At 39.1% G+C, this 22,582-nt stretch overlaps 1 protein-coding gene across 1 annotated transcript; it reads left to right on the top strand.

The window, feature by feature from the left end:
• The first annotated feature begins 54 nt into the window (after positions 1 to 54).
• Positions 55 to 20,773, top strand: DCAF13 (DDB1 and CUL4 associated factor 13). The gene is made up of 11 exons (XM_015856150.2): positions 55 to 170; positions 1,160 to 1,359; positions 2,557 to 2,664; positions 3,455 to 3,544; positions 4,394 to 4,549; positions 5,213 to 5,290; positions 7,564 to 7,646; positions 9,291 to 9,455; positions 11,814 to 11,949; positions 19,528 to 19,691; positions 19,940 to 20,773. Exons 1-11 carry the CDS (start codon positions 101 to 103, stop codon positions 20,025 to 20,027), a joined length of 1,338 nt encoding a protein of 445 aa, XP_015711636.2. The 5' UTR covers positions 55 to 100; the 3' UTR covers positions 20,028 to 20,773.
• Positions 20,774 to 22,582: the final 1,809 nt, after the last annotated feature.

The raw sequence follows: 22,582 nt of genomic DNA, 5'->3' as shown, positions 1-22,582 counted from the left end.
GCGGGCACGGCTCTTCCGCTGACGTGTAAGGGAAGGAGGTGGCTGTTGGGCGGCGGGGCGGAAGAGGGTTTGAGCTCCGTGTGCGTGCTCGGGGGTGAGGATGAGGGTGAAGGTGCTGAGCCGTAACCCCGATGATTATGTACGGGAGACCAAGCTGGATCTACAGCGCGGTGAGAGAGGGGGGATGGAGGGGTGGGGGGAGGTACTGCTGCAGGGCTCCTGCGCTTTGCTATGGCCGCAGGAGCGAGCAGATCATGGCTGTGTGAAACCAAGCATGGTGGTAGGCCCACAGCACTTTGATGTGCATCTACTTTGTTATATTGCTGATTCACACATAAGTGGCTGTGCTGCCATAGCATCTCTCTGTAATTCTTTCATTGTGGCTTTGTAACTAACACACTGATTAAACGACTAAAGTCACCAGCAGGGACAGAAACTTAACACTGATTCCTGGTGTGATTTGTATGTAAGCTGTTAAAACAAATTCAGGGTGGTGCCCAATTCAATTTCATCAGATTTCAGAGATCTGAGTGTGGTAGTTTATATTATAATTACTTATACTGCAATAGAATCAGGAATCTTGATGGGCTGACAATAGCAGGACAAGGGGAAATGGTTTTAAGTTAAAAGAGGGAAGATTTAGGTTGGATGTTAGGGGGAAGTTCTTCACTAGGAGAGTGGTTAGGCCCTGGAACAGGCTGCCCAGGGAGGTTGTGGATGCCCCGTCCTTGGAGGTGTTCAAGGCCAGGCTGGACGGGGCCCTGGGCAACCTGATCTAGTAAATGTGTATGTTTGGTGGCCCTGCCAGGCAGGGGGGTTGGAACTACATGATCCTTGAGGTCCCTTCCAACCCGGGTCATTCTGTGGTTCTGTGTGCATGATCTGCTCCATTGAGCTTTCAGCCTTTTTGTACAAACCATTATGGAGCAGGTAGTACCAGAAGCACCCTGTCAATATCTGCTGTCTTTCCCAGTTATCTTTTCAGGTATCTGCATAGGCAGATGCTGTGTGGCCCTTAGTGGTGGATGTAAAATTCTCATTGTCCCAAAAAGCTTTTTCCCCCCCAGCAGGAAGGTTAATGGGAAAAGCTTTCTAATTCAGTTCGCCTTGACCTACATTTCTTATCACGATTCTAATGTCGGTGTTGCTCTTCTTGCAGTTCCAAGAAACTATGACCCTGCACTGCATCCATTTGAGGTTGCACGTGAGTACACCAGAGCTCTGAATGCAACAAAGCTGGAGCGGGTGTTTGCAAAGCCTTTTCTAAGCTCACTTGATGGCCACAGAGATGGAGTTAATTGCATGGCCAAACACCCAAAGAGTTTGTCTACAGTGCTGTCTGGAGCATGCGATGGGGAGGTAAGCTGCAGTTAGAAACTTCAATGAGAAGGTTCATTTCTTGTTTTTCATTTTTAAGTGCTCCCTACTTACATTTCTTCGCTGTTTAGCTGTGGTATTACCTTTTGTTCAGATGTGACCTTCTCTCAGAAGGTGTAGTTTACCCAGTTTGGGACAGTGTTCCTCCAGCTGTAGGTTGTGACCTCCCAGCACATACAGAGTTTCAAGCAGCTTTAGACAGTGGCTCTCAGCTGTGAGGGTTCTTCAGTCTGCAGCAGTGAATGTGGATATTTGCAGACTGTGATTGTTTTTTGCTGTTCTGCATCCACATCCTCTCCAAAGAAGGTGAGCTGCTGCAGTCAGAAGGTTACATGAAGTCAGATAAGGTGTGGGAAGGGGCACACAATCAAAAATTATGTGGAATGGTCTAGCATACTGTAAAAAAACAAACCAAAAAAACCCTCTTTATTTGCCCGATATTTTAAATATATATAAAAATTGCAATCAGGGGTACTTTAAGAGTCAGATGTGCGTGGTGGGGAGGAGGGGGAATTCTCCTGTCTTCTCTCTACTGTCTCACATGCTTCTTCATTTGATAGCATTTGTATATTCTGGGTAGCTGGTTACTTTCTGCCTCTTATAGAATGTACCCACATCATGAGGTGGGGTAGGGGAGATTAACCCTTAACCATATTTCTTATCTGCTGGTTGAGCACCTGCAGTACTGAGTGCTGACAATACATAGAAATAGAGCTCTGCTGTTTCTTTTCTTCTAAATGGACCCCAGTGTTATCAAACTAAAATAATTGTGGAAGCTGGACATCTGCATAAAATGAACTGCAGCAACTGGACTGAGAACACTTTCTTTTACGGAGGTTATTTCCTTGTATTTTTCACTTTAATGAGATGTTATTTACTAAGATAAGTAAATAAGAGCTGTTGGCTCTTAGCAAGAATTCTGGTTCAAAAGCAGGGGAATGTAACATTAAGGTAAGTGTACAGCCCAGATGGGGTAAGAAGCAAAAAGCTGCACTGTTGAAATTATTAATTCCCTTCTTGAAAAAAAAAATTCAACATCATGAAATCTGGGCCTTCCTCAAGCCAGCTGTGCCATTTTATTACAGCATGTGGGAGCTCTTGTACTTGAGTTATGGGCTGTAGGGGGGGGGGGGAAAAACTCCTTAAGAACACACACAGTATTTTTGCTTTTTTAAACAGGTTAGAATTTGGAACTTGACCAAACGACAGTGTATTCGTGCTTTACAAGCCCACGAAGGCTTTGTTCGAGGCATGTGTGCTCGTTTCTGTGGTACTTCATTCTTTACTGTAAGTATTTTATCTCTCCTAAATGCAATCTGATGTCTGCTGGAAAACAAACAGTGAACAGACAAGTTCTCTGCCGTACAACACTTAAATAACACTTAAACTTCAGTAACTCATTTATTCAGTTTGTCTGTGAATCTGTCAGAAGATGAAGTTAAACTTGTATAGTCAACTTCTTTGGCCTGCTTCCCTGGCCCAGGTCACTGCACGGTGATGGAGAAGGTTGTGGTGGTGTAGTGAAAGAGGTATTGTGGTGCTAGGCACATGCAACTGGAGCAACTGAACTGAAGTGCCTTGTAACAGTTTACATGCTTGTCAAATTCTTCCCAGAAGATAATGTGGAGTTCAAGGTGTCATCTGATTAAAAATCACGAAAAATAGCCTGAAATAACTTGTCATTTTACAGCTTGCTCTTTCTCCTATTCAACCCTGGAACCATCTACTTTAATAGTTGGAAAATATCCACAGTGACAGCTAGATCAAAGAGGGTTTTTGGGGGGCAATGTTTAAATAGTTTAAAACTTAGATTAGAACATTTAAGATTTTTAAACTTTAATCTTTTGTTGATTAAAAAGCAACAAAAAGGAAATTACTGCCCTGCTTCCACATGCAGTCTGTGAGCAGGAGCCACCTTGGGAGTCAGTATCTTTCTCACCTTTTCTTATTCCTCTACCCCAGCTTTTATTGCTGATGTTATGTAGCACAGAATACTCCTCTGGCCAGTTCAGGACATCTGGTAAAATAAAACAATATATTTTTGTAAAATCATGCATCCTTTTTACACTCTTTCCAGGTTGGTGATGATAAAACTATAAAGCAGTGGAAAATGGAGGGCCCGGCATATGGAGAAGAAGAAGAACCTATTCATACAATTCTTGGAAAGGTAGTGTAGCTGAGTATTGATTGATTGATTTTTTTCCCCCACGTCTCATTTGAATTGAACTTGAGCCAGTCGTTACCTTGCTTCTGAAAGGTGGGGGAGGAAAGAAAAAGGGTTGCTATCACCTGTTATCATAGTGTATTGCAAAGAGAAGGCATCAAATCTTTTTAATGGCACTTTTGAAGTACTTTCAAAATTTTACTGTATTTATTGTAAGTGTAACTAGAGAGGAGTGTCTCAAATGTTAGCAGGGGCTGCTTAGATCTGTCTGTAGCAATCATCCCTCTCCTGGGAACTGATCAGATGTTTCTGTAGTTGGTTTCTCTTTAACTGTGTGTTGTCAAAGCTTAAGTCTTCATTAAATAATTTTCTTTTAGTGCCTGATCTCCTAGCCCTTCAATACAAAATTCTGACTTATTTCTGACAAAAACAAATGAATAATGTTTACTTCAGCACCGTCAATTGTTAAGCTTAGTTTAAGAATATCGAATGCTTTTTATAAATAGACAACTTGAAACTCTATGTCTGGTTGTGTTTGTCTCCCTTTCTAATTGAAAGTTTGTACCCTTAAATTTCCCATCTGGTTTGAAGTTAGCTGTGCTATGTAAATAGGTTTCTAATGCACTGGAAGTTAGCAAGAAATGCATGCATTTATGTTTTATAGACAGAAAAAGCACAGAATGCCAGCCTTTTGTATAATAGCACTTCTAATAAGACTCAGTTTCCAGCAGCAACGGTAACTTGGTTCTCAATTATATAAATGAATAAAAGCATGACAGATGTAACATGTAATGATCAGAAAACACTTATACATTTGGTTTTGTAAGCTTTTTCTTTTTTTCCCCCTTAAAGACGGTGTATACAGGAATTGATCACCATTGGAGGGATGCTGTTTTTGCCACCTGTGGCCAGCAAGTGGACATCTGGGATGAACAAAGGACCAGTCCCATGTGTTCTCTGACATGGGGTTTTGATAGCATAAGCAGTGTAAAATTTAATCCGATTGAGGTAATTTTGTATAAATAATGTTTTGGAAGTCAGTATTTTTCTTGATAAGATCTAAACTGTCTTAATGTTATCTTTAACTGCTTTTTTCCAAATGTAAATTTCATTATGTATTTTAACGTAATATGTAGGGGGCTCTATACATGTATTGTCATGGGCATATTCTATTAGAAGGTGGTACTGCATATTTATATCTTTTCATCCTTTTGATGGGGGAGAGAAGAAAGAAGAGCAGGGAGGGCTCTGCTCTGCCTGCAGCTATACATGTCTGTATCTCAGTTACATGGCTTAGCATTTGTGAGGTTGTGGAGCCTTCATCTGTGGCAGTTCCTTGTGGCAGCAACTTTCCCTCTTGTGACAGAACAACAGAGTCTGATCTTCTCCTGAGGAAATGAGGCTGGCTGCACTGGTAGTTGGAGCCAGGTCTATGAGAAAGCGTGTTACTTATCAAGAGGGCTGGGTGGGTTCTGAAATTAACTGGAAAAGCTATTTAAAATGTTCATAATTAGCTGCACACAAAGAATGGTAATATATTTACTTGATTAAAAGGAACTGTTATCTGAGTACCAGCTCAGTGAAATAGAAATCTAATGTTAGTTGTTGCTTACACTCTAGAAACTTATAGGAGGCAATACACCCTGATGATTTATTTATTTGTTTATTCAGACATACCTTTTGGGCAGCTGTGCTTCTGACAGAAATATTGTGCTGTACGATATGAGACAATCAACTCCATTAAAGAAGGTATGTTCTCTTAGTTTTAACAGAAGCTTTTGGCACTAGTAATCATACTGAATATGAAGTAGTCTAAGCAGTGCTGAAGGTAGAGAAAGCGAAGCTCTGGACTGTGATCTCACTGAGTTTTCATCTTTAATATTGAGTTTTTTTAACTGAGCGTAGGGCAGATGAGGGCAGTGACAGAGCCTTTATTTGAGAAATAGTCACTACAGGAAAAGATAGCAGAAGGGATTAACTCACCCCTCCCTGTAACAGCTTGGAGAAAGGGATGAGATGAGGAATGTGACCCTCCCCTGTTTGTACAGTTGTGCCGCAGAATAGAAGAGGGGTGGGTGGAAGAGGGGAACCTGTGCATACTCAGATTGCATGGAAGTAGGGTGGCTCCAGACCCCCCTGCTGCTCCAGGACCATGTACTCTCGTAGCTCACTCATTGGTTCAGGCTGTGACCCTGGAATTCCACTATGCTGTGTTTGAGTAAATTTTTAAATCTTAAACCATGCAGACTTAGAAGAGCCTTTTCCTGCATTCAGACAGGCTGTCATGCTCACTCCATTGTAGTTCTTGATAAAGTGCCTGACCTGACAGCAATTTCACAATAAGAACTTTATGTTCTTGTATTGTGTTCTCTGTATGTGTGATTTTTTTTCTTTCTTTCTTTTTTTCCCTCCTTGCCAGAAATAAACAAGGTAATTTTTAAGGCATTTTCTTTCCACCACTAGAGAGCCTCGCTCTGCATAAAGAGAAATCTCTTTGTTTTGTATGGAGACAAATTCTTCTCTATGTATGTAAACATTTCATAGCCAAGTTCTTGGGAGCTTCATAATGTGGTCTTGTCATAATAAGGACTCTTAATTATTTAATGACTAAGCATATCTACAGTTGGTTAAAAGTAGAAGGTGACTGCTACTGGTCTAGGTGCTTCTGAAATGCTGTCATTGAAGTCTTCACAGTGATATGAATCACTCTCAAGTCAGGTTTCCATGCGCAATGCCAGGACTGTATAGAGGGTCCTCTTCTTAGGCTTTCTTTTGGTTCCAGATACCACTGCTGCAATAAACTGAGTACTGTAAGTTGGGGTGAATAAATGATGATGCAAGATATGGAGCCTGGACTTTAATCAAACCTGACCCTTTTTGAAAAGAAGCTGAATTTCCTAGCAATATTAGAGCTACTTTGTGCTATGACTTAAAAGACTGATCTTACTTGTAGTCTGGTTCAGTTTTGTGATTGTTTTGCAGTGCCTGGAAAACTTGGACAGGGAAGATTAAAGAACCCTCTTAGATTGTTTGCTTCTGTAATAAGCATGTAAGGTTTATAATTTAAAGAACAATAATGGAATCTGAGCCAATTCTAGTGCACAGACTGCTGTAAACACAAGGCTTTTCAGTGGCCTATCCTTACAGTAAATTTGAGCTCTCAAAACTGAGGTCAGTTCAGACAGCTGATGATTGCATTATACTCTGGATGCCTGTTATTTCTGGAAATTAGCAGGATTTTGCAGTACATACTTCATATTGGGCAGAATAATGTCACCTAGGAAATGAGGATTTATGGAAGATGTGAGTCATGAGGATATGAACACGCTCAAAGGTCACAATCTTTGATTTTTGTGTAGGTTCAGTAGAGGCTGTCACTATTACATTGCGTTCATTATTTAATAATTATGATTAGTAAAACTGTATTTTGTTATATATAAGTTATGATTTTTGATATGGTTAGGGGAGAGCAGAAATGAGCTTGGAGTACCATGGCGTGAAATACCCAAACTTCAGGATTTTCAAGTAGGATTATGGCTGCAGCATTATAGAAAATGTTGTGTTTGTTAATGAAGTGCCCTGTGATTATACATCAAAATGCTGTAATAGCTTTGCAGGTGCTGGTTCAGAGCATTAATTGATGACAATATCCTCTGAAATAACCGTTTCGTAAGCATGTTTGTTTATACAGTACTTTATACAGTAATGTAACTGTAAATATGATGAAGTCAGATTAAGATGATCCAGGTTTACATGTTAGTTTCTGGATAAATGACTGGTAAGAAGTACTTGCTTCGAAGATGACTTGCAAAGTAAAATTTGATTGCAGCGATCATGTGATGAAGGGCAGGAAGTCTTGATTTCCAACTTGTAACTCTGCTAAATATTCATCCTCTCAAGTGTGTCTTCCATGCTTATGTATATAGAAAGTGTTTGCTTATCTCTTGTGGTATGAGAAGCTTTAAAATATAACCAGTATTTTACTGTCTACAACAAGGTACCAATGTGTGAATATCTTTCAGGTTATCTTGAGCATGAGGACAAATACACTGTGTTGGAACCCCATGGAAGCTTTCATTTTTACTGCAGCAAATGAAGATTACAAGTAAGTGTTATCCTGTTTGTTGATAATCCTGGTCATGGTGTTTTTCAGTCTGTTAGTGATTTATCGTGTTAAAATACATTAAAGCAAACAAAAAAAAGCCTGTAAGTTTGAACCACTGAAGTAGTAACGTAGCAGACTGTAAACTCAGTGACTTACAAAGATGAAAAGTCATAAAGCAGAATAAACACCACAGTAGGTAGTAGACTGCCTCTGTCTCTTCCAGGCAGCCTGTGCAATTTACAGAAGTGCAGTTTCACCTTTGCAAGCATAATTTACAGTAGGACCTGGAAGGGAAAGAATATTGGTCCAGTCTGAGGCAATCAATGTGAGTGTTTATTTTCTTACCAGCTCTTGTGAAGCTTGATGTACTGTACCAATCAGCTATTTTGATGAGAACATCTCTTAAAATTAATCTTTTGTGAAATGGTTCCAAAGACTGCAGTACTTACCCTTTCAGTTTCTCAGAGCTGTTTTTTACTTCTGGGCGATACGATTCCTGTGAATAGCTAATCTGGTATTGAAAAAGCTGCCTCTTCAAAACTAGGCCACTGCAAAATGTGCTCTGTATCCTTTTTTTTCCAGGAAGTCAGTGATCTAACAATAGATCATTGCTTTCTTTTAGAACATAGGATTTTCTATTGCTTATCTTAAGGCTGTTTTTCCAAGGAGATAGAATCTGGCCCGGACCTTGAAAACTGACATTGTATTGAATGTATTGCTTTTCACCTGTTTTGGTTATGGAGTGGTAAGGCTATCTAATCCATTTATACATCGCTGTTTTCCCCACAGTAAGTTAAATTTGATAGCTGTTTGTGTCAGGGGAAATTCTCCTCTTGCCAACTATGCACAGTGGCAAATGCATATATCAACAACATGCATGAAGTGTTAGCTGATTACATGAAGTAGCAGTTTTGAATGTGATGCTAGCATACTTTTTCTTGGAGAATTCAGGAAGAGAAAGTATAGTTGCCAGTAAGTAATTGAGTAAGAGACATTGAATTAATTCCAGCTATGCATTTATCTGTTGGAAGGAGGGTGGAAAGCTTACTATTAAATTAAAGAATTTTAATATAGTAGTTCTACCAAATAGTATACTTAAAACTAATTTCATTAAATGCTTTGTCTGTAAAGTACCTTTGTTTATTGTTACTGGGCAAATAAATTATGTATGCGGTTATTACACCTTACTATGTATCAGCAGGTTTTGTTGATTCACTGGAGTATAGGTAAGCCTCAACTGTTCTGCCTGAGTTCTGAAGTGCTTAATTGCAAACCAGCTGTGGCCCACCAGCTATGTTCATTTTCACTTTTACAGGCAGTGTACATGGTGCAGATCTTCAGCTCTGCTGACGTAGCATCTCTTTGTGCTGAAGGACCAAGCTTTGCTTGGATTCCTACAGACAGTGGTTGCCTGGTAAAACACAACTAGGCTATAGGAAAGGGTGCCAATCAAATGGGAGTTTCACAACAGACATTGAATTATTAGGAGATTCAAAAAAGGGGGAAGTCTAGAAACCTAGGAGTTGAAGGGCTTGCCATAATGATAACTTATTGAGAATTGCTTGTCCAAGTTTGCATGATGCATCTGAGGAGGGAGCTTTGGAGTTGTTTGGTTATTAAGCTGATGTTATGTTTATTTTACAGCTTATATACTTTTGATATGCGTTTCCTTACATCACCTGTGATGGTGCATATGGATCACGTGTCTGCTGTTCTTGATGTGGATTATTCACCCACTGGGAAAGAATTTGTTTCTGCCAGCTTCGATAAGTCTGTCCGCATTTTTCCTGCAGACAAAGGTCACAGCAGGTGAGTGACTTTACAGCTCTCTGTCCTGGTCTCCTGTACCTCAGAGACCTCCCTCAATAATCCTCAATAAGTTCTTCATTCCCATCTTCACTGAGGAATTCACTTGCTGTGGATGTTAAGTCTTACTCTGTATACAACTTGACACTAACAGGTCATGTAACCAGCAGCTAATTCTGGAGTGTGTCTTAGAATTGAACTGATCAATCTCCTTTTCTTTCCCTGTATATCTGTCTATGGTGTTTATAGGTCACTTTGTACTGTATGTGTCACCACCAAAGTTCACAGTGCCTTACAATATTGTAGCATTTGGTTTTCCAGCACTGTCTTCATCCTATATGGATGACTGGTAAAGACACTGTGAAAATCACTGTCACATGGATTTCCAGGGATAGGGTGTTTTTGTGATCTAATTCCATGCACTTTAGTACATAGTGTTCAACCTTTGTTAACCAGGTTTTGAGTCATATGACAATGTTGTGAATACAGTTCAGTTTGAATTAGACTTTCATGTGATATTTCATAAAGCAATGTTTTAAATATTTTGCTGAAGTTCAGTTGTCTCTTTCAATTTGATGAAAATCAAAGCAAGTTATCAGGTTGATCTGGTATTATTTGCTCTTCATAAACCTACCTCCATTATTCTCTGTCAGCCTTTTGGTTTTCTGGCCCTCCTTTATCCTTTTACTTGCCTTCCATTGCCTTCCCCCCTTCATCTTATCCCCAGGATGGTTTAAGTTTCAGGTGGTGTAGAGGGGTTGGGGAGTGCTGAATATTAATTGAGAGGACTGTATTTTTATCATGGATTGATGTAGTTTTGTATACATTATTTAACATGTCTGTATGCTCCTGTACCTCATTAGAGATTGAGCGGGGATGTTTTTATTTTCCTTTCTAACTAATCTACAAGTAGTTTTAATTTTCCTGCCTTGCAGTACTGTTTTAAATGTAGTTAGACATTTGGGTTTTCTGTTCTTTTTGTTTAATTTACTTATTTCTCCTACTTCTGCATTATTAAGCAGTGTGGTTAAAGTCTGTGCTTCCCAGATTTTCTGTGCTGTGAAATGTTCACAAAAGGGGTGATAGGCAGAGTTAAATCATGTCACTAAAAGAAGTGAACAGATCCCATAATGCAGCAGTAAGGGAGTGAAAGGCTTTATTTCATGTTACAGCAGATTGTTAATAAGGAAGAATTTGTTACTCATTCTTGTTCCCTGTTTCTTTTTCTCTTCTTTTCTCTCTTTGTCTTTCTCTTTGCTGTAAATCCTAGTGGGGAATAGCCTTACAAATGATGAACTTAGCCTTATATAAGCTGACTGGGGCATTCCCGGACAATTAAAATTAATTAAGAGCTGTACTTTTTAGGAACTGCAGAGTTGAAATAAATGCTATGGGGTGACAAAAGATCTCAAAACAGAATGTGTGATGCTCTTGGAAAACAGGGGTGGCACTTAAGGGTATCTGTGAACAAGAACCCTGACTGGGTTCCTGTTCCCACAGACTTTTGATCTTTCACCAGACTGAAACTGAATCTCCTGACTTCCACTGCTTTGTATTTAAAACAAACAAAAACCCCCGAAGTTGAATAGCCATGAGAAATAATATGTATGAGGAAGTTGATTTAAATTCAGTAAGTGGAACCTGATGTCCGTGTGAGGTTTTAAAATGACGTATCCAGGTTATTTGGCCATCTTCTTTTGTGTTTTTCCTTTCTCTAAAAATGGAATTGAATAAGTTGTGGTGGCAGCAAGAGAGGAGACAAAGGCTGAAAATTCAGGAAAGAAGGGAAATACTTAGTTCCTCAAAAGTGAATGAAAAAAGAGCAATACTGAGCCAAACAGTGAAATGAGAGTAAATACAGGAATGGTTATGAAAACACATATGTGCTTACACAGTATTAAACCTTAATGTCAGTAAAACCTGATGTAAGCATCAGTGTTTTGTGAAGGTACTTGTGTTCGGTCCTTTGTGGTGTTATTGTAGTGTAGAGCATTGTTTGAATGTGAATTAATTGATGGCTAAGGTTATTAAGGCTTACTTAAGGTGATATATTGATATGGTTTTTTTTCCTCACACTTCCTGCCCTGATCAAGCTCAGTCTTGTTTTTCATGTTTCTTGAATATTGATTTCATATTTCTCTTCTGTCACTACTTGTATTCTCCTTTTAAAAATAACTGGGTAGGGCAAAGAGGATGGTCTCGGCTGCAGTGCATGGCTGACAAGCCAGAGGGGTGGGTAGTAATGGGTGGAAAAACATTTTAAAACAAAGAGTAAAATATATACTTTCTTGAACAGAAAATACTATTTGAAAGGCAACACTGTCAGGAAAAGAGATCATAAAACATTTCTTTTTACTTTAGAGAGGTATATCATACAAAGCGAATGCAGCACGTCATCACTGTAAAATGGACTTCAGATAACAAATATATTCTGTGCGGCTCAGATGAGATGAATATTCGTCTGTGGAAGGCCAATGCTTCTGAAAAACTGGGAGTGGTAAGAGATTCGTTTCTTGCTTTTTTTGTTATCACAAGGCAGGATGTTTGAGGGTGGAATTTCTTATGACGGCTGGTAACCTGTTTAACTTCAAACATTTTATTTCTAAAGTGAAAATGTAAGATCGTAGCACGACGCTTGTATTTAATTTGAAAACTAATGTGTGGAATACAGCGCTTCCTGTTTACTGTGGCTTTTAGTAAGATTAAATGCATTTTTATTGCTACACAAGGTAATTTTCATCTTGTATAATTTTAACTGTAATAGTGAGTTCTAACTGAAGTTTTTTCTTGATGCTTCAGGTGAGTATTCATAACTTTGCACTAAAAGCAATGTATTTGAGTTTGCATATGTGTGTCTACTGAAGCTTAAGCTTATAAAGCTTGTAAGAACCTTGACCTGACTGATTTATGCTGCAAGTAAACTGTCTTACAGTGTATAACTGGTCATTAGCTTATGTAGCTGTCAAATATAAAGTGGGTGAGCTGGACTGAAGTCTGTGTAATACAGTCTAGTCAGTTTGGTTGAAGCCTTCCTTGTAAGAGTTGACTTCAGTCTAAATGGTTGCATGTCTTTTCAGTTACTCTTGTTCAAGTGTTCATTAGTAGACAAGGCAAAAATGTTCTATTACAGTTACCACTTGCATATGTTCATCCACACAACTGAATTAAAGTACTGACTATTGACTTTAGAGAATGAATTTGATGCTTTGTCTACTGGGAGTAAGGTCTTCACATAGCTTTACATTGGTAGGGTACCTTGGGGGTGCTTACAGTGCATTTTCTGAGCTCATCAGAAAAAGCGAAACTGTCAAGTAATTCTTGGAGGAATTCCGACTTGATCTTGTAAATGACTGAGGGGGGAGGAGAGGGAAGCTGGGACTCAGGGAAGAATATTGTACTGTTAAAGGGACAGATCTGTTCCATAGCTCTGTTTGTGTGGGAGGAATGCTAAAGTGATAATGTCTGCAGGGAGGGAAGTAAATCTGGGAGGGCTGGTGGGTCAGTGGGAGCACTGAGAATGCTGGGGCTGCAGTGTGGAATGGGAAAGGCTGTGAGCTGCTGTGCACTGGGTAAGACTGTATATGGAGCAGTGCAGCTGAAATGATGAGCATGTCTTTAACCATAGCTCAACATAGGCACTCAGAAGGCTTGTTATTTTTCTCATGCTTGCTATAAAGCAATGGGGAAAAAAAAAGGCTTTGTACCCTGTATTGCATTTGCGGTTACAAGCTGTTACATTTAAGTTGGATTTCTTTAATGGACTAACTCTCTGTTTAGGATGTTGGGTTATTTTTCTCCTGTTCTGAGCTGATTCTTGGGATTTTTCCAAGTAGTGCTTTAGTAAAATATTTAATATGTAAATATCAGCCCTGTACTTGTGAATCTCGAGGGCTTTGCAGAGCTTGTTCTGGGCTTTTTGATATGAGTTTTGTGTTGAATTTGCTTAGATGGTGCAGTGTTGGGCAGACAGGTTACCTGTTTTTTTCTGTTGGTGTATGAGTAGGCTCACAGGAACAACCTTTTCGCCTTTTTGCAGGGTTAGCTGAAGTTTTCTCTCATTAATCACAGTCTTCATAGTTAATACTGAAGGACTGTTCTGTCTCACTAACATGCTGTTCCAGAACAGAATAATCTGTGGTATTTTTACCATGCATCTGTAATCTTTTTGTGATGGACAAGTGGGTAAAAAGAATGTCAAAATAGTATTTTTGTATAGAATGATACTTATGTATTAAAATGAAAACAAAAAATTCAATCTGTTGACTACTAGATAACATTGGCTCCTTCCTATGGCAGAATAAGGATAATTTGCTCTAAGAAGTATGTGCAAAACTGACTGCTTAGCATTGGAGAATCATCAGTGTTGGAAAAGACCTTTAAGATCCACCAGTCCAACTGTCCACACATCACCAGTATTTCCCACTTAAACCATGTCCTTCAGTACAACATCTGAATGTTTCTTGAACACTTACAGGGTCTTCTGCATCACAGGAGTATTATGTACTAAACGGACTACATTACTATTGTCATTTACTTTTGCACTTGGACATTCTACTCTCTTCTGTAGCATTTGCATCAGTGAGAATTGGCAATGGATGGGTCTGGAAGAGGTACTGCTGGTTTTTGACTGTCAGGTGCTGGGTATGTTCTGCACATTAATGCTCCTGTGCTCTTTGACCTGACTGTGAATCCTACACGTAATAGGCTGTGTCTGTTTTTTCTGTTTTTAAGCACATCGCTGCTGTTTGACATACCTCTGGGAGGCTGTATGTAGGGTTCAGTTCTGCTTATGCGGGATCATATGAATGTAGCTTTTTAGTTTGCATGTTTAGGGTTTGTAAGCGCTTCTGACAAATCTTCAGCCTTCAACAGCAGAGACTACAAAGTCAGTAGTTATTTGTAACATGTAGGATAAGTTGCATGTTTTTTCCTTCTTTTACTTTTTAATTATCTGAAACTAAAGTTATCCCATTGTTTCAAATACGCAGCTTGTTACCTTGCAATATCAAAAGACATTTTAAGAAAGCAAAACTATTCAGGGAAACTTCAAAGCAGAGCAGAGAGATTATGTAGAACTGCTCTCGTTTCAGATAGATGACACAACTGAACTTACAGAAATTATGTTATAATAAAAAGTGATAATGTTTCACAGCCCTGTATCTTGCGTGGAGACATGCTCAGTCATTATGTTGTTGAAGCCCTGAATTTGATGAGTTATAGAATTTTGAAGTAGTTACTGTCTGGAGCTGCAGTAAAAATGCATGGGAGCACTATGAAATCTTATTTTTCATGTGTTCAGAGATTAATTTTAGGCGTGAAGACTCAAGGTGGAGTCTTTATGGCTTATCACGTTCTTGGATGTAACTTTGGACTAGCGGTTGGATGCAGGCAACAGTATTAATCCTTGTCTGTCTAGCTTGGTTCTTTCTGACTTTCAGTGTTGCAGGTGTTAATGGGTATTTATCAGATTCCACTGTTTTTCTTTAGCACCTGCTCTTTGTTTGTTGGAGGACCGGTGTTCTTATCTTCACGTACATGTGCTTGCTCAGTTTATAAACGTCCAGTTCTTCCATAGTCTGTGCCTATTTTTTGAACGTTTCAAATATTCAAGCTGAACATTCAGTAATTCTGTCGGAAGTGTCAGAATGTGTCTTAAATGCTTAGTTGCTTGGTCTGCTATTTTTCTTAGCTGAGAAGATTTGATTGAATGACTCATCCAAAGGTCACAGTGTTTCTGATATAATGCCAGCATCTTGAATACTTGGTATTTTGAGAGGGATTTTTTTGGGGGGTGTAGGGGATGGCAACCAACTTCCTCCAAGAGAAATAGAAATGGTAATCATCCAACATTGTTTTGTTTGGGTGCTTATTCTCACTTGGAACCTAGCAGTGCTGAAACAAGGGAGTTAGACTAAATACGGTATTTGGGTTGTGACTGATGAACATTAATCCAGTTGGAGAGTTGTACTTTCTGAACAGTGGCTACCCTAGCAGTCATCAGTTCTGACAAGCATGTTTCTTTTGGGTTTTAATGTATTTGGCATTGCACTCATTATTTAAAATCAGTGAAACACTGAAGTAAGAGCCCAAGTCACTTAAGGAGCCAGAGGCGTGCTGTCTCCACTCCACTGACAATGAAGTCTGCATGGGTTTTTATGCAGGGGTAACAAACCCAAATCTTTCTGTTTAGGCAGTTGCAGAAGTTGCTTTAAAATAATCTGCAATACTTTTTATTATTATTAATTTATAAACATTGCTTTTGGTTTTACTTTTCCCATTAACAGTGTGAAGGCAAATAAGATTTCAGAGGTTTTATTTTTAAAGCAGTAACCGTCTCTCTCTGCATGTCCTGAATTGAAAGCCCCAATGTAACAAGAGCATTAGGGTACTGCAAACTGTTCAAGTACTGTACATAGTGTGATGAGTTAATGTGAAGCCTTTGTTCCTCAAGCCTTGGAGAGGGTTGGGATTTCTGAAAAGGGGTGTACCTTTGGATTAGAGGAAAAGAGTAAAAAAGATCCCAGCCAAAAGACTGGGAAAGCAATGATGGAGTAAGTTTCAATTAATAAAACAGAATTTATATAATTAATACAAAGAAGGAGACGGTTCATTTCTTTCACTATGATTCAAAAAAGAACAGTCAGTAGAGGATGAAGTTGTGTGGTTCTTCGATACACTGACACATTAGAACAAATCTGCTCCTGCAGTTTTTTGTATTCATGTGTGTAAATGTCAGTAGCGTTACTTCTGTGCCTGATAGCTGCAGTATTTGGCTCACATACATTTACAAAGTAGCTGAGAATTAGAGAGGTTCTCACAAGATGCGGAAATAACAGCTTTTGAGTAAGGACTGAATAACTTCAGAGAAAGTACAATTACAAGTCGTGGTTCTAGTCTAGCAATGAGCATAAGATGGAGAGCATCATCAGAACAGTCCAAGTAATTGTATATCCTTTCAGCCTCCCTCTGATATACTGTTCTGTTTTGTGAGATGGGGCTGGTAACAAGAAGCACCAGATATTGTGTGACAGGGCGTTCTCTTCAGAGTGATTTTCCTTTGTGCACATGTGCACCTCTAGTTACGATTCTGTGCTCTTCATTTCTACATTACCTTTCCTTTCTGTTGTCCTTTTAGATGTTAAGAAGCTGTGAGGTTTTGATTCGAGGAAATAATGAGTAATAAACTTAATAGCAATCAATTCAAAAGAGTGTTTGCAGCAAAGCAGTGGAGGAATTACAAATAACAAACTTCAGTGTGAAGAATTGCTGGGATATGTTTGCATTCTAAAAATGTTTCACCTGTGCTCTTTCTGCCCTAACTTAGAAGACAACCTGGACAGGATAGATAAACAGCAATTTCTTATTCCCGTCCTGAATTAGAGGAGATTAATAGTGCGGTTTTTAAATACTGTGTGGTAGAAATGCACAGACTTTAAAGAGTATGATCTGTTAAAGGTGATTTTAGCTCTGCAGTCAGGGCTCTGGAAAAATGCTTACCTTCATTCTGTATGGAGGGGTCAGGAAATAACCAGCCCCTGTCATCTGGAGGGGAGAAAGAGGGCATAGACACTTTACTGAAGCATGTATTTTCCTCTTGCTGGCAGCTCGCACTTCACAGCTCTTACTCCCTCTTGTCATTGTGTTTGCTGCGTAGCCGTGCTCTTGTAGCAGCACACATCAGTTGCCTTGCATACACTATGATTTCTTAACAGAGCAGGGGAATTGGATGCTCTCTTCAGGATATATGGAAAAACCTCAGATCCCATTCCCTTGTGCTTCTGCCTTCATGGCATTTTCCTCAGCTCAAAGCAGTATGGAAGGTAATGGTGTTTTCTTCAACTGTCCATCCAGGATGGCCTTTCCAAGAGAGAATTGGAATGTGGCACCTTACTTCAGTCTGCTTTCTTGGCTTGCTTGTGTTTTTGGCAAATAGAAACTTGTCAGTAACACATGGGGTTTTTTTTTTCCCCTTTGTTTTCGTTAAGTCATCATGTAGACGCATAGCCTGGCATATTAGGCACTGACATCCAGTAACTGAATGCCAGGACACCAGCTAGCTGCATTTCTAAAAGCTATATTTCACGTAAAGATGGGAAGAGACTTGGGCATAAACACTGTTTAATCTATATTAATTTTTTAAATAAGATATCCTGGGTGTAACTTCAATCTAAAGATTAACCTCTTGTCTGCAGAATCAACAGAGTTGCACTAAATCAGCAGCATTTTGCTCTTCTTAAATGAAAATAATAATAATAATAATTGAATTTAATTAAAATAAAAGCTCTTTGATTTTGATTATGTTGGCAGTTTTTAGGAACACCTGGGACTTACTGAGAGAGAACCAATTCTTGAGGCTGGCTCACCAGAATGAATTTTGCTAAAGAGAGTGGCTTTAGTGTTGGAGTTAAGGAATTTATTCACCTACAGTTAGGGAGGTTATGATCAATGTAAGTAAAGCAGAAGGATTTCATTTTGTGAATAAGATGGTGTGGACAGACAGAGGTTAAGAATTAATACTGTGATACTTCAGTAAGAATTGAGTGATGAGCAACTCTCCATCTGATCCCTGCTTTGTTTGTTGTCCAGAAGAGGATCTGCCTTGCCATATTTTTGAGTACTTGCTATCAGACCATTAGTGGTATTTTTGTACTAAATTGTATGCATATAAAATATACCCAGAACTTATGCAATAAGACAGAAGTAACTTTTAAAGGTGACCTCTGGGGTAGAGAAGAAGTAGCCAGTTACTGATTTCAAAGGGGGAAAAATAAGTGTGCTCCATAATGTAGGGGAAAATCCAAGATTTGTTTGTTTGTTTTTTGTGTAATAAATTGGGGATGGAGTTATTGTCATTCTGGCTTTTGTGTGTGTTTCTCTGAAAGTCAGGTTCTGTTTTCTGTTCAGAAAGTAAGAAATTAATGAAACTAAATCTACTGCAGAGACAAATTAACAGAGCTCTGAACTACTGCTTTGTCTGTAAGACTTCAGGTGCAGTTAGTGATGGATTCAGTGCATGGGGAAGGGTCAAAGATTTGTGCTGCTGCTTGTTTGAGAATACAAAAGGACTTTAGATGTCTGAAACAGTGGAGCTCTGTAGCATCTTTCCAGAATAGCGGTAGGAAGGAGAAAATAGGGTTTGTTACAGCAGCATATCTACAGCTTAAGTGACTTGTGCAGTACAGGGAGTACAGGGTTTTTCTTCATACCTTTTCACTTGGTGTTGTGGTTCAAGTCTGAAAGCATAACTGGTCTGAAACTCCCAGAGATCCATACAAATCCACAATACTTAGAAACTGCTATTCCTCATGAAGCAGTGCATGCTTTAATCAGATACACCACACACAATTGTTCCTTTTAGTAAACAAGGACCAGAGGAAACATGTCTAAAAAGTCCTCCAGAGGCTGTGTGCAAGAGACACCTCTTGCTTTCAGTGTTGTTGCTGGTGGCTTAGACATCGTTTTGAATGTGGGTACCATTTATGTCTTTTTGGAGTAATAGTAGTGTTCTTGTATTTCATGTTTGTGATACTAAAATATTTTTATCCCTATGATGAAAGCTGGAATGCCCTGTGTGCCATATAGGCAAGCTAATACTTGAAATTTCATATGCATTGTGCTTCCTGATGGATCAAGGCACCTTGTAAGGCCACTTAAAGATCTGTCTGTAAAGCAGTTCATGAAGACAGTTCCTCTACAGCATTTGTATTTATACTGACTAGTGATTAAAACCTGAGGATCTTAGTTTCACAGCAGAAGTTATACTGGTTAGGAGAACAGCAGACTGAGCAAGGGAGTTTTACTGTATCAGCCTTCATCTATCCTTCCTTCCTTGTCTATAACACATTAAAACTTTGTTTTGGGAGAGTTCAGTTCTTTCCCTGAACTTTGAATCTGTGGTGTTTTATTCTTGAACAATGAGTCGTCATTGAAGTTGTCAGTTTTTATATTGATGTACAGTAATTCTTAAGTTTCTGTGCTTGTAGCCATTGGAATTAAAAGTTCAAATTGTGCTTTGTAGAGAAATTCTGGAGTTAAGTCCCTGTTCTTTTATATGTTTGTATTGTTTTCCTTGTAGCTTGCGCCACGGGAGAAGGCAGCTATGAATTACAATCAGAAGTTGAAGGAGAAGTTCCAGCATCACCCACAGATCAAACGCATCGCTCGGCACCGTCACCTGCCTAAGAGTATCTATTGCCAAATCAAAGAACAGCGTATCATGAGAGAAGCTCGTCGTCGGAAGTATGTCTTCCTGTTCCACCTTTGTTTTATCTTTATTTTAACAAAATGCATCACCACAGTGCTGTGGCAGCAATGTATGGGAGTGTGTGAGAGGGAACAAGTATGAACTACTTCTAGCATCTGAAAAGGGATTGTGAATCAGTGGATTGATTAACCTTTGATTCTAAGAAAGACACAGACGAGTGTGAGTATCAACAAGGACTTTGTGCTGACTAACTGAACTGTGTTTTTCTGCTTTCTGTTTCTAGGGAGTTGAACCGTCGTAAGCACAGCAAACCAGGATCTGTGCCAGTGGTGTCAGAGAAGAAGAAGCATGTTGTCGCAGTAGTGCAATAGTTGTTTTCATATGTACAGAATGTTACAATGAAAGAAAATATCGCTATTGAATGAATCCACTATACAAAATTTTATGGGCATGGGTAAGACAAGTCTATGGGCTCCAAAGATGTTGCTTTTCTTTCAAGCATAAACTTGTTCCGATTTGTCAAGTCATTGCCTGCTTTGGCTGGTTGTAAGAATTGGCCCTGGAATCATTTATTACCAGTCTGATGTTACTGCCCAAACTCTGTATTTCAGTGGAGCTTCTGATATAAGCTGATATCCTACACCAGCGGTCAAGCTATTAGTAGTCCAAGTCCTACCCTCTGATACCATTACTGCAAAAGAAGAGTGAAATTGATATGGATTTTTGAGAGGCAAATAACTATTCCTTATATTAGAACCATAAAACCAGTTGACTTTAGGCAGATTTTTAACAGAAACCTAGTAAAATAAACAAGTGACTTTAATTCAATGGAGTAGATCTTGATTATTCCAACTGGTAAATGTTCTGCTTCGTATTTGCTGCAGCACAATATATTGTTTCCCTTTTACGTGAAAGGACCTTTCTAAAAACAGGTGATGTTTTGTTCTGCTCTTAACTATTGTTATATGACTTGACATAACTTCAAAGACTGCTGAAGTTACTAATGTTAACAAGAGCATAGTTGAATAAATCTTTTTTACCTTGATTAAAACTTAATTTAAGTCTCACATTTGAAGTTTATATTTAAATAAATAAAAGCTTTACATTCCTCAAGGTACCAGTAGCCCGGAGGTTTTTGTTTGCTTGTTTGTTTTGAGTGGGAAATGTTTTGCCTCTTTTCCAGTGAGGCAGATTTGGCTTTTTGCTAGAGTTACTGGGGTACTTGGGAGAACTTCTGGGATTTACCGAGTCTTTTACTCTGTAACCCTCTTGTAGAAACATGAGATATTTAGTGGCCATAAATGTTGCTTAGCGTTTTCCATTCAAAAGTTTTTACAGCCTTTTACTGCTGTGTGCAGTCAGTAACTGCTTTTCTTCGAACCTTCTGAGTTTATGCACAAAAAGTTATTTATGAATTCAGTTATAATAACTTAAGTTTTTTTCCTCTTTGAAATTGCCATTTTGAGTGCTTTTTGTTTTTATTTCATATACCTGCTGGTCCCAGCATCCATAGGTGTTTGTGGCTTTTATTCTTTCACTTGGGTAGGGTTCTTGGGCCATTATGATAAAGTGATGGCTGCTTGGTGATAAGAGCCTATAATGTATCCTTTGCTGTCTGGATCTCTTACCTTATGGGGCAATGCAGGAAGAGAAGCAGATCTGAAGAGCTATAAGTAGGGTGATGAGAAGCAGTAGAACAGATCAGGGAATAGACTGATGCTGGCTGAGTGCCTGCTGTACTAATACAGTGTGCTCTGTGCCAAATAGTTTATTTCCTTCCTGAAACATTGAGAAAATTGAGGGAGAATGTGTGATGCACAGTATGGTTTGTGAAACAGCTGTAGTCAAGTCCTGAACAATTTGCAAAATCAGACTGGTTTTCTGGAATTAGAATTTTCCAGCCTTGACTGTTTAGGTTGAGTTGATGTAGTTGGTTTTTAATTCAATAAGTCATGTTAACTTTGGGTGTAAACAAGCCCTGCCACGTGGAGTTCAGTAGCTTTGGTGCAAAACTCCGAGTGTAGCTGGAGAGGTAGGTTTGTCACAGGGTGTGACAGCATAGAACTCTGCTTCATGGCAGAGCTGTGTTCTAGGCATCTCTTTATGTTCTAGTCATCTCTTTATCTCTTTTTTTTTTTAAAACACTGTTCCCACATTCACAGAATCATAGTGGTTGGAAGGGACCTCCAGAGATCATCGAGTCCAACCCCCCTGCCAAAGCAGGCTCCCTACACCACGTCACACAGGTAGGCGTCCAGTCGGGTCTTGAATATCTCCAGAGAAGGAGACTCCACAACCGCCCTGGGCAGCCTGTTCCAGTGCTCCGTCACCCTCACTGTAAAGAAGTTCTCATGTATGTTCGTATGGAACTTCTTATGCTCTAGGAATGCTCTCATAGTCTCTGTTCTGTTCCTAAATTCTCGTTCCCGTGTAAGAATCACTTTGACAACCTCCTCAGTTTGCACAGCTTTCTGGGGGGTTTCTTGCCTGATTCTAGTGGGTTTGGTACCATTCTAATCATTTTAATCTCCTTTGGTTTTAGGACCCAGTGATTCAGTATGCCTGGTTTTCACTAATAGGTCTTCTGATCCTTGCCATGTCTTTGTGCTTAAGATAAAGCAAATTAAACTAGGTAATGTAATACAGCTATATGCAAGCATCTCTGTAGTGCTTTTGGATCCTATTTATTGGACCAATAATGGGACACCTGGAGTAAAGATTTCATCTTGTTTAGTCCTGGAGGTCTGCAATACCAACATGGTATGTTTACAGCTTTGTATTCCTGAGCTCCTCTTGTACTTGGTGGAGATAAAAATGTTTTAAATAAAGGAAAATAAGTACTATAAAGAATGTTTCTATGTTAAGATTTAAGATTTTGTTGTATTTTATAAGTAGCACTGGAATACCACAGGTAGCTAGTTAGCAT

Source organism: Coturnix japonica, chromosome 2, assembly GCF_054131305.1.
Source record: "Coturnix japonica strain WE chromosome 2, WE-NBRP24, whole genome shotgun sequence".
Classification (NCBI taxonomy): domain Eukaryota; kingdom Metazoa; phylum Chordata; class Aves; order Galliformes; family Phasianidae; genus Coturnix; species Coturnix japonica.
Note: the sequence above shows the minus strand (reverse complement) of the source record. Positions and strands in the feature narration are given on the sequence as shown.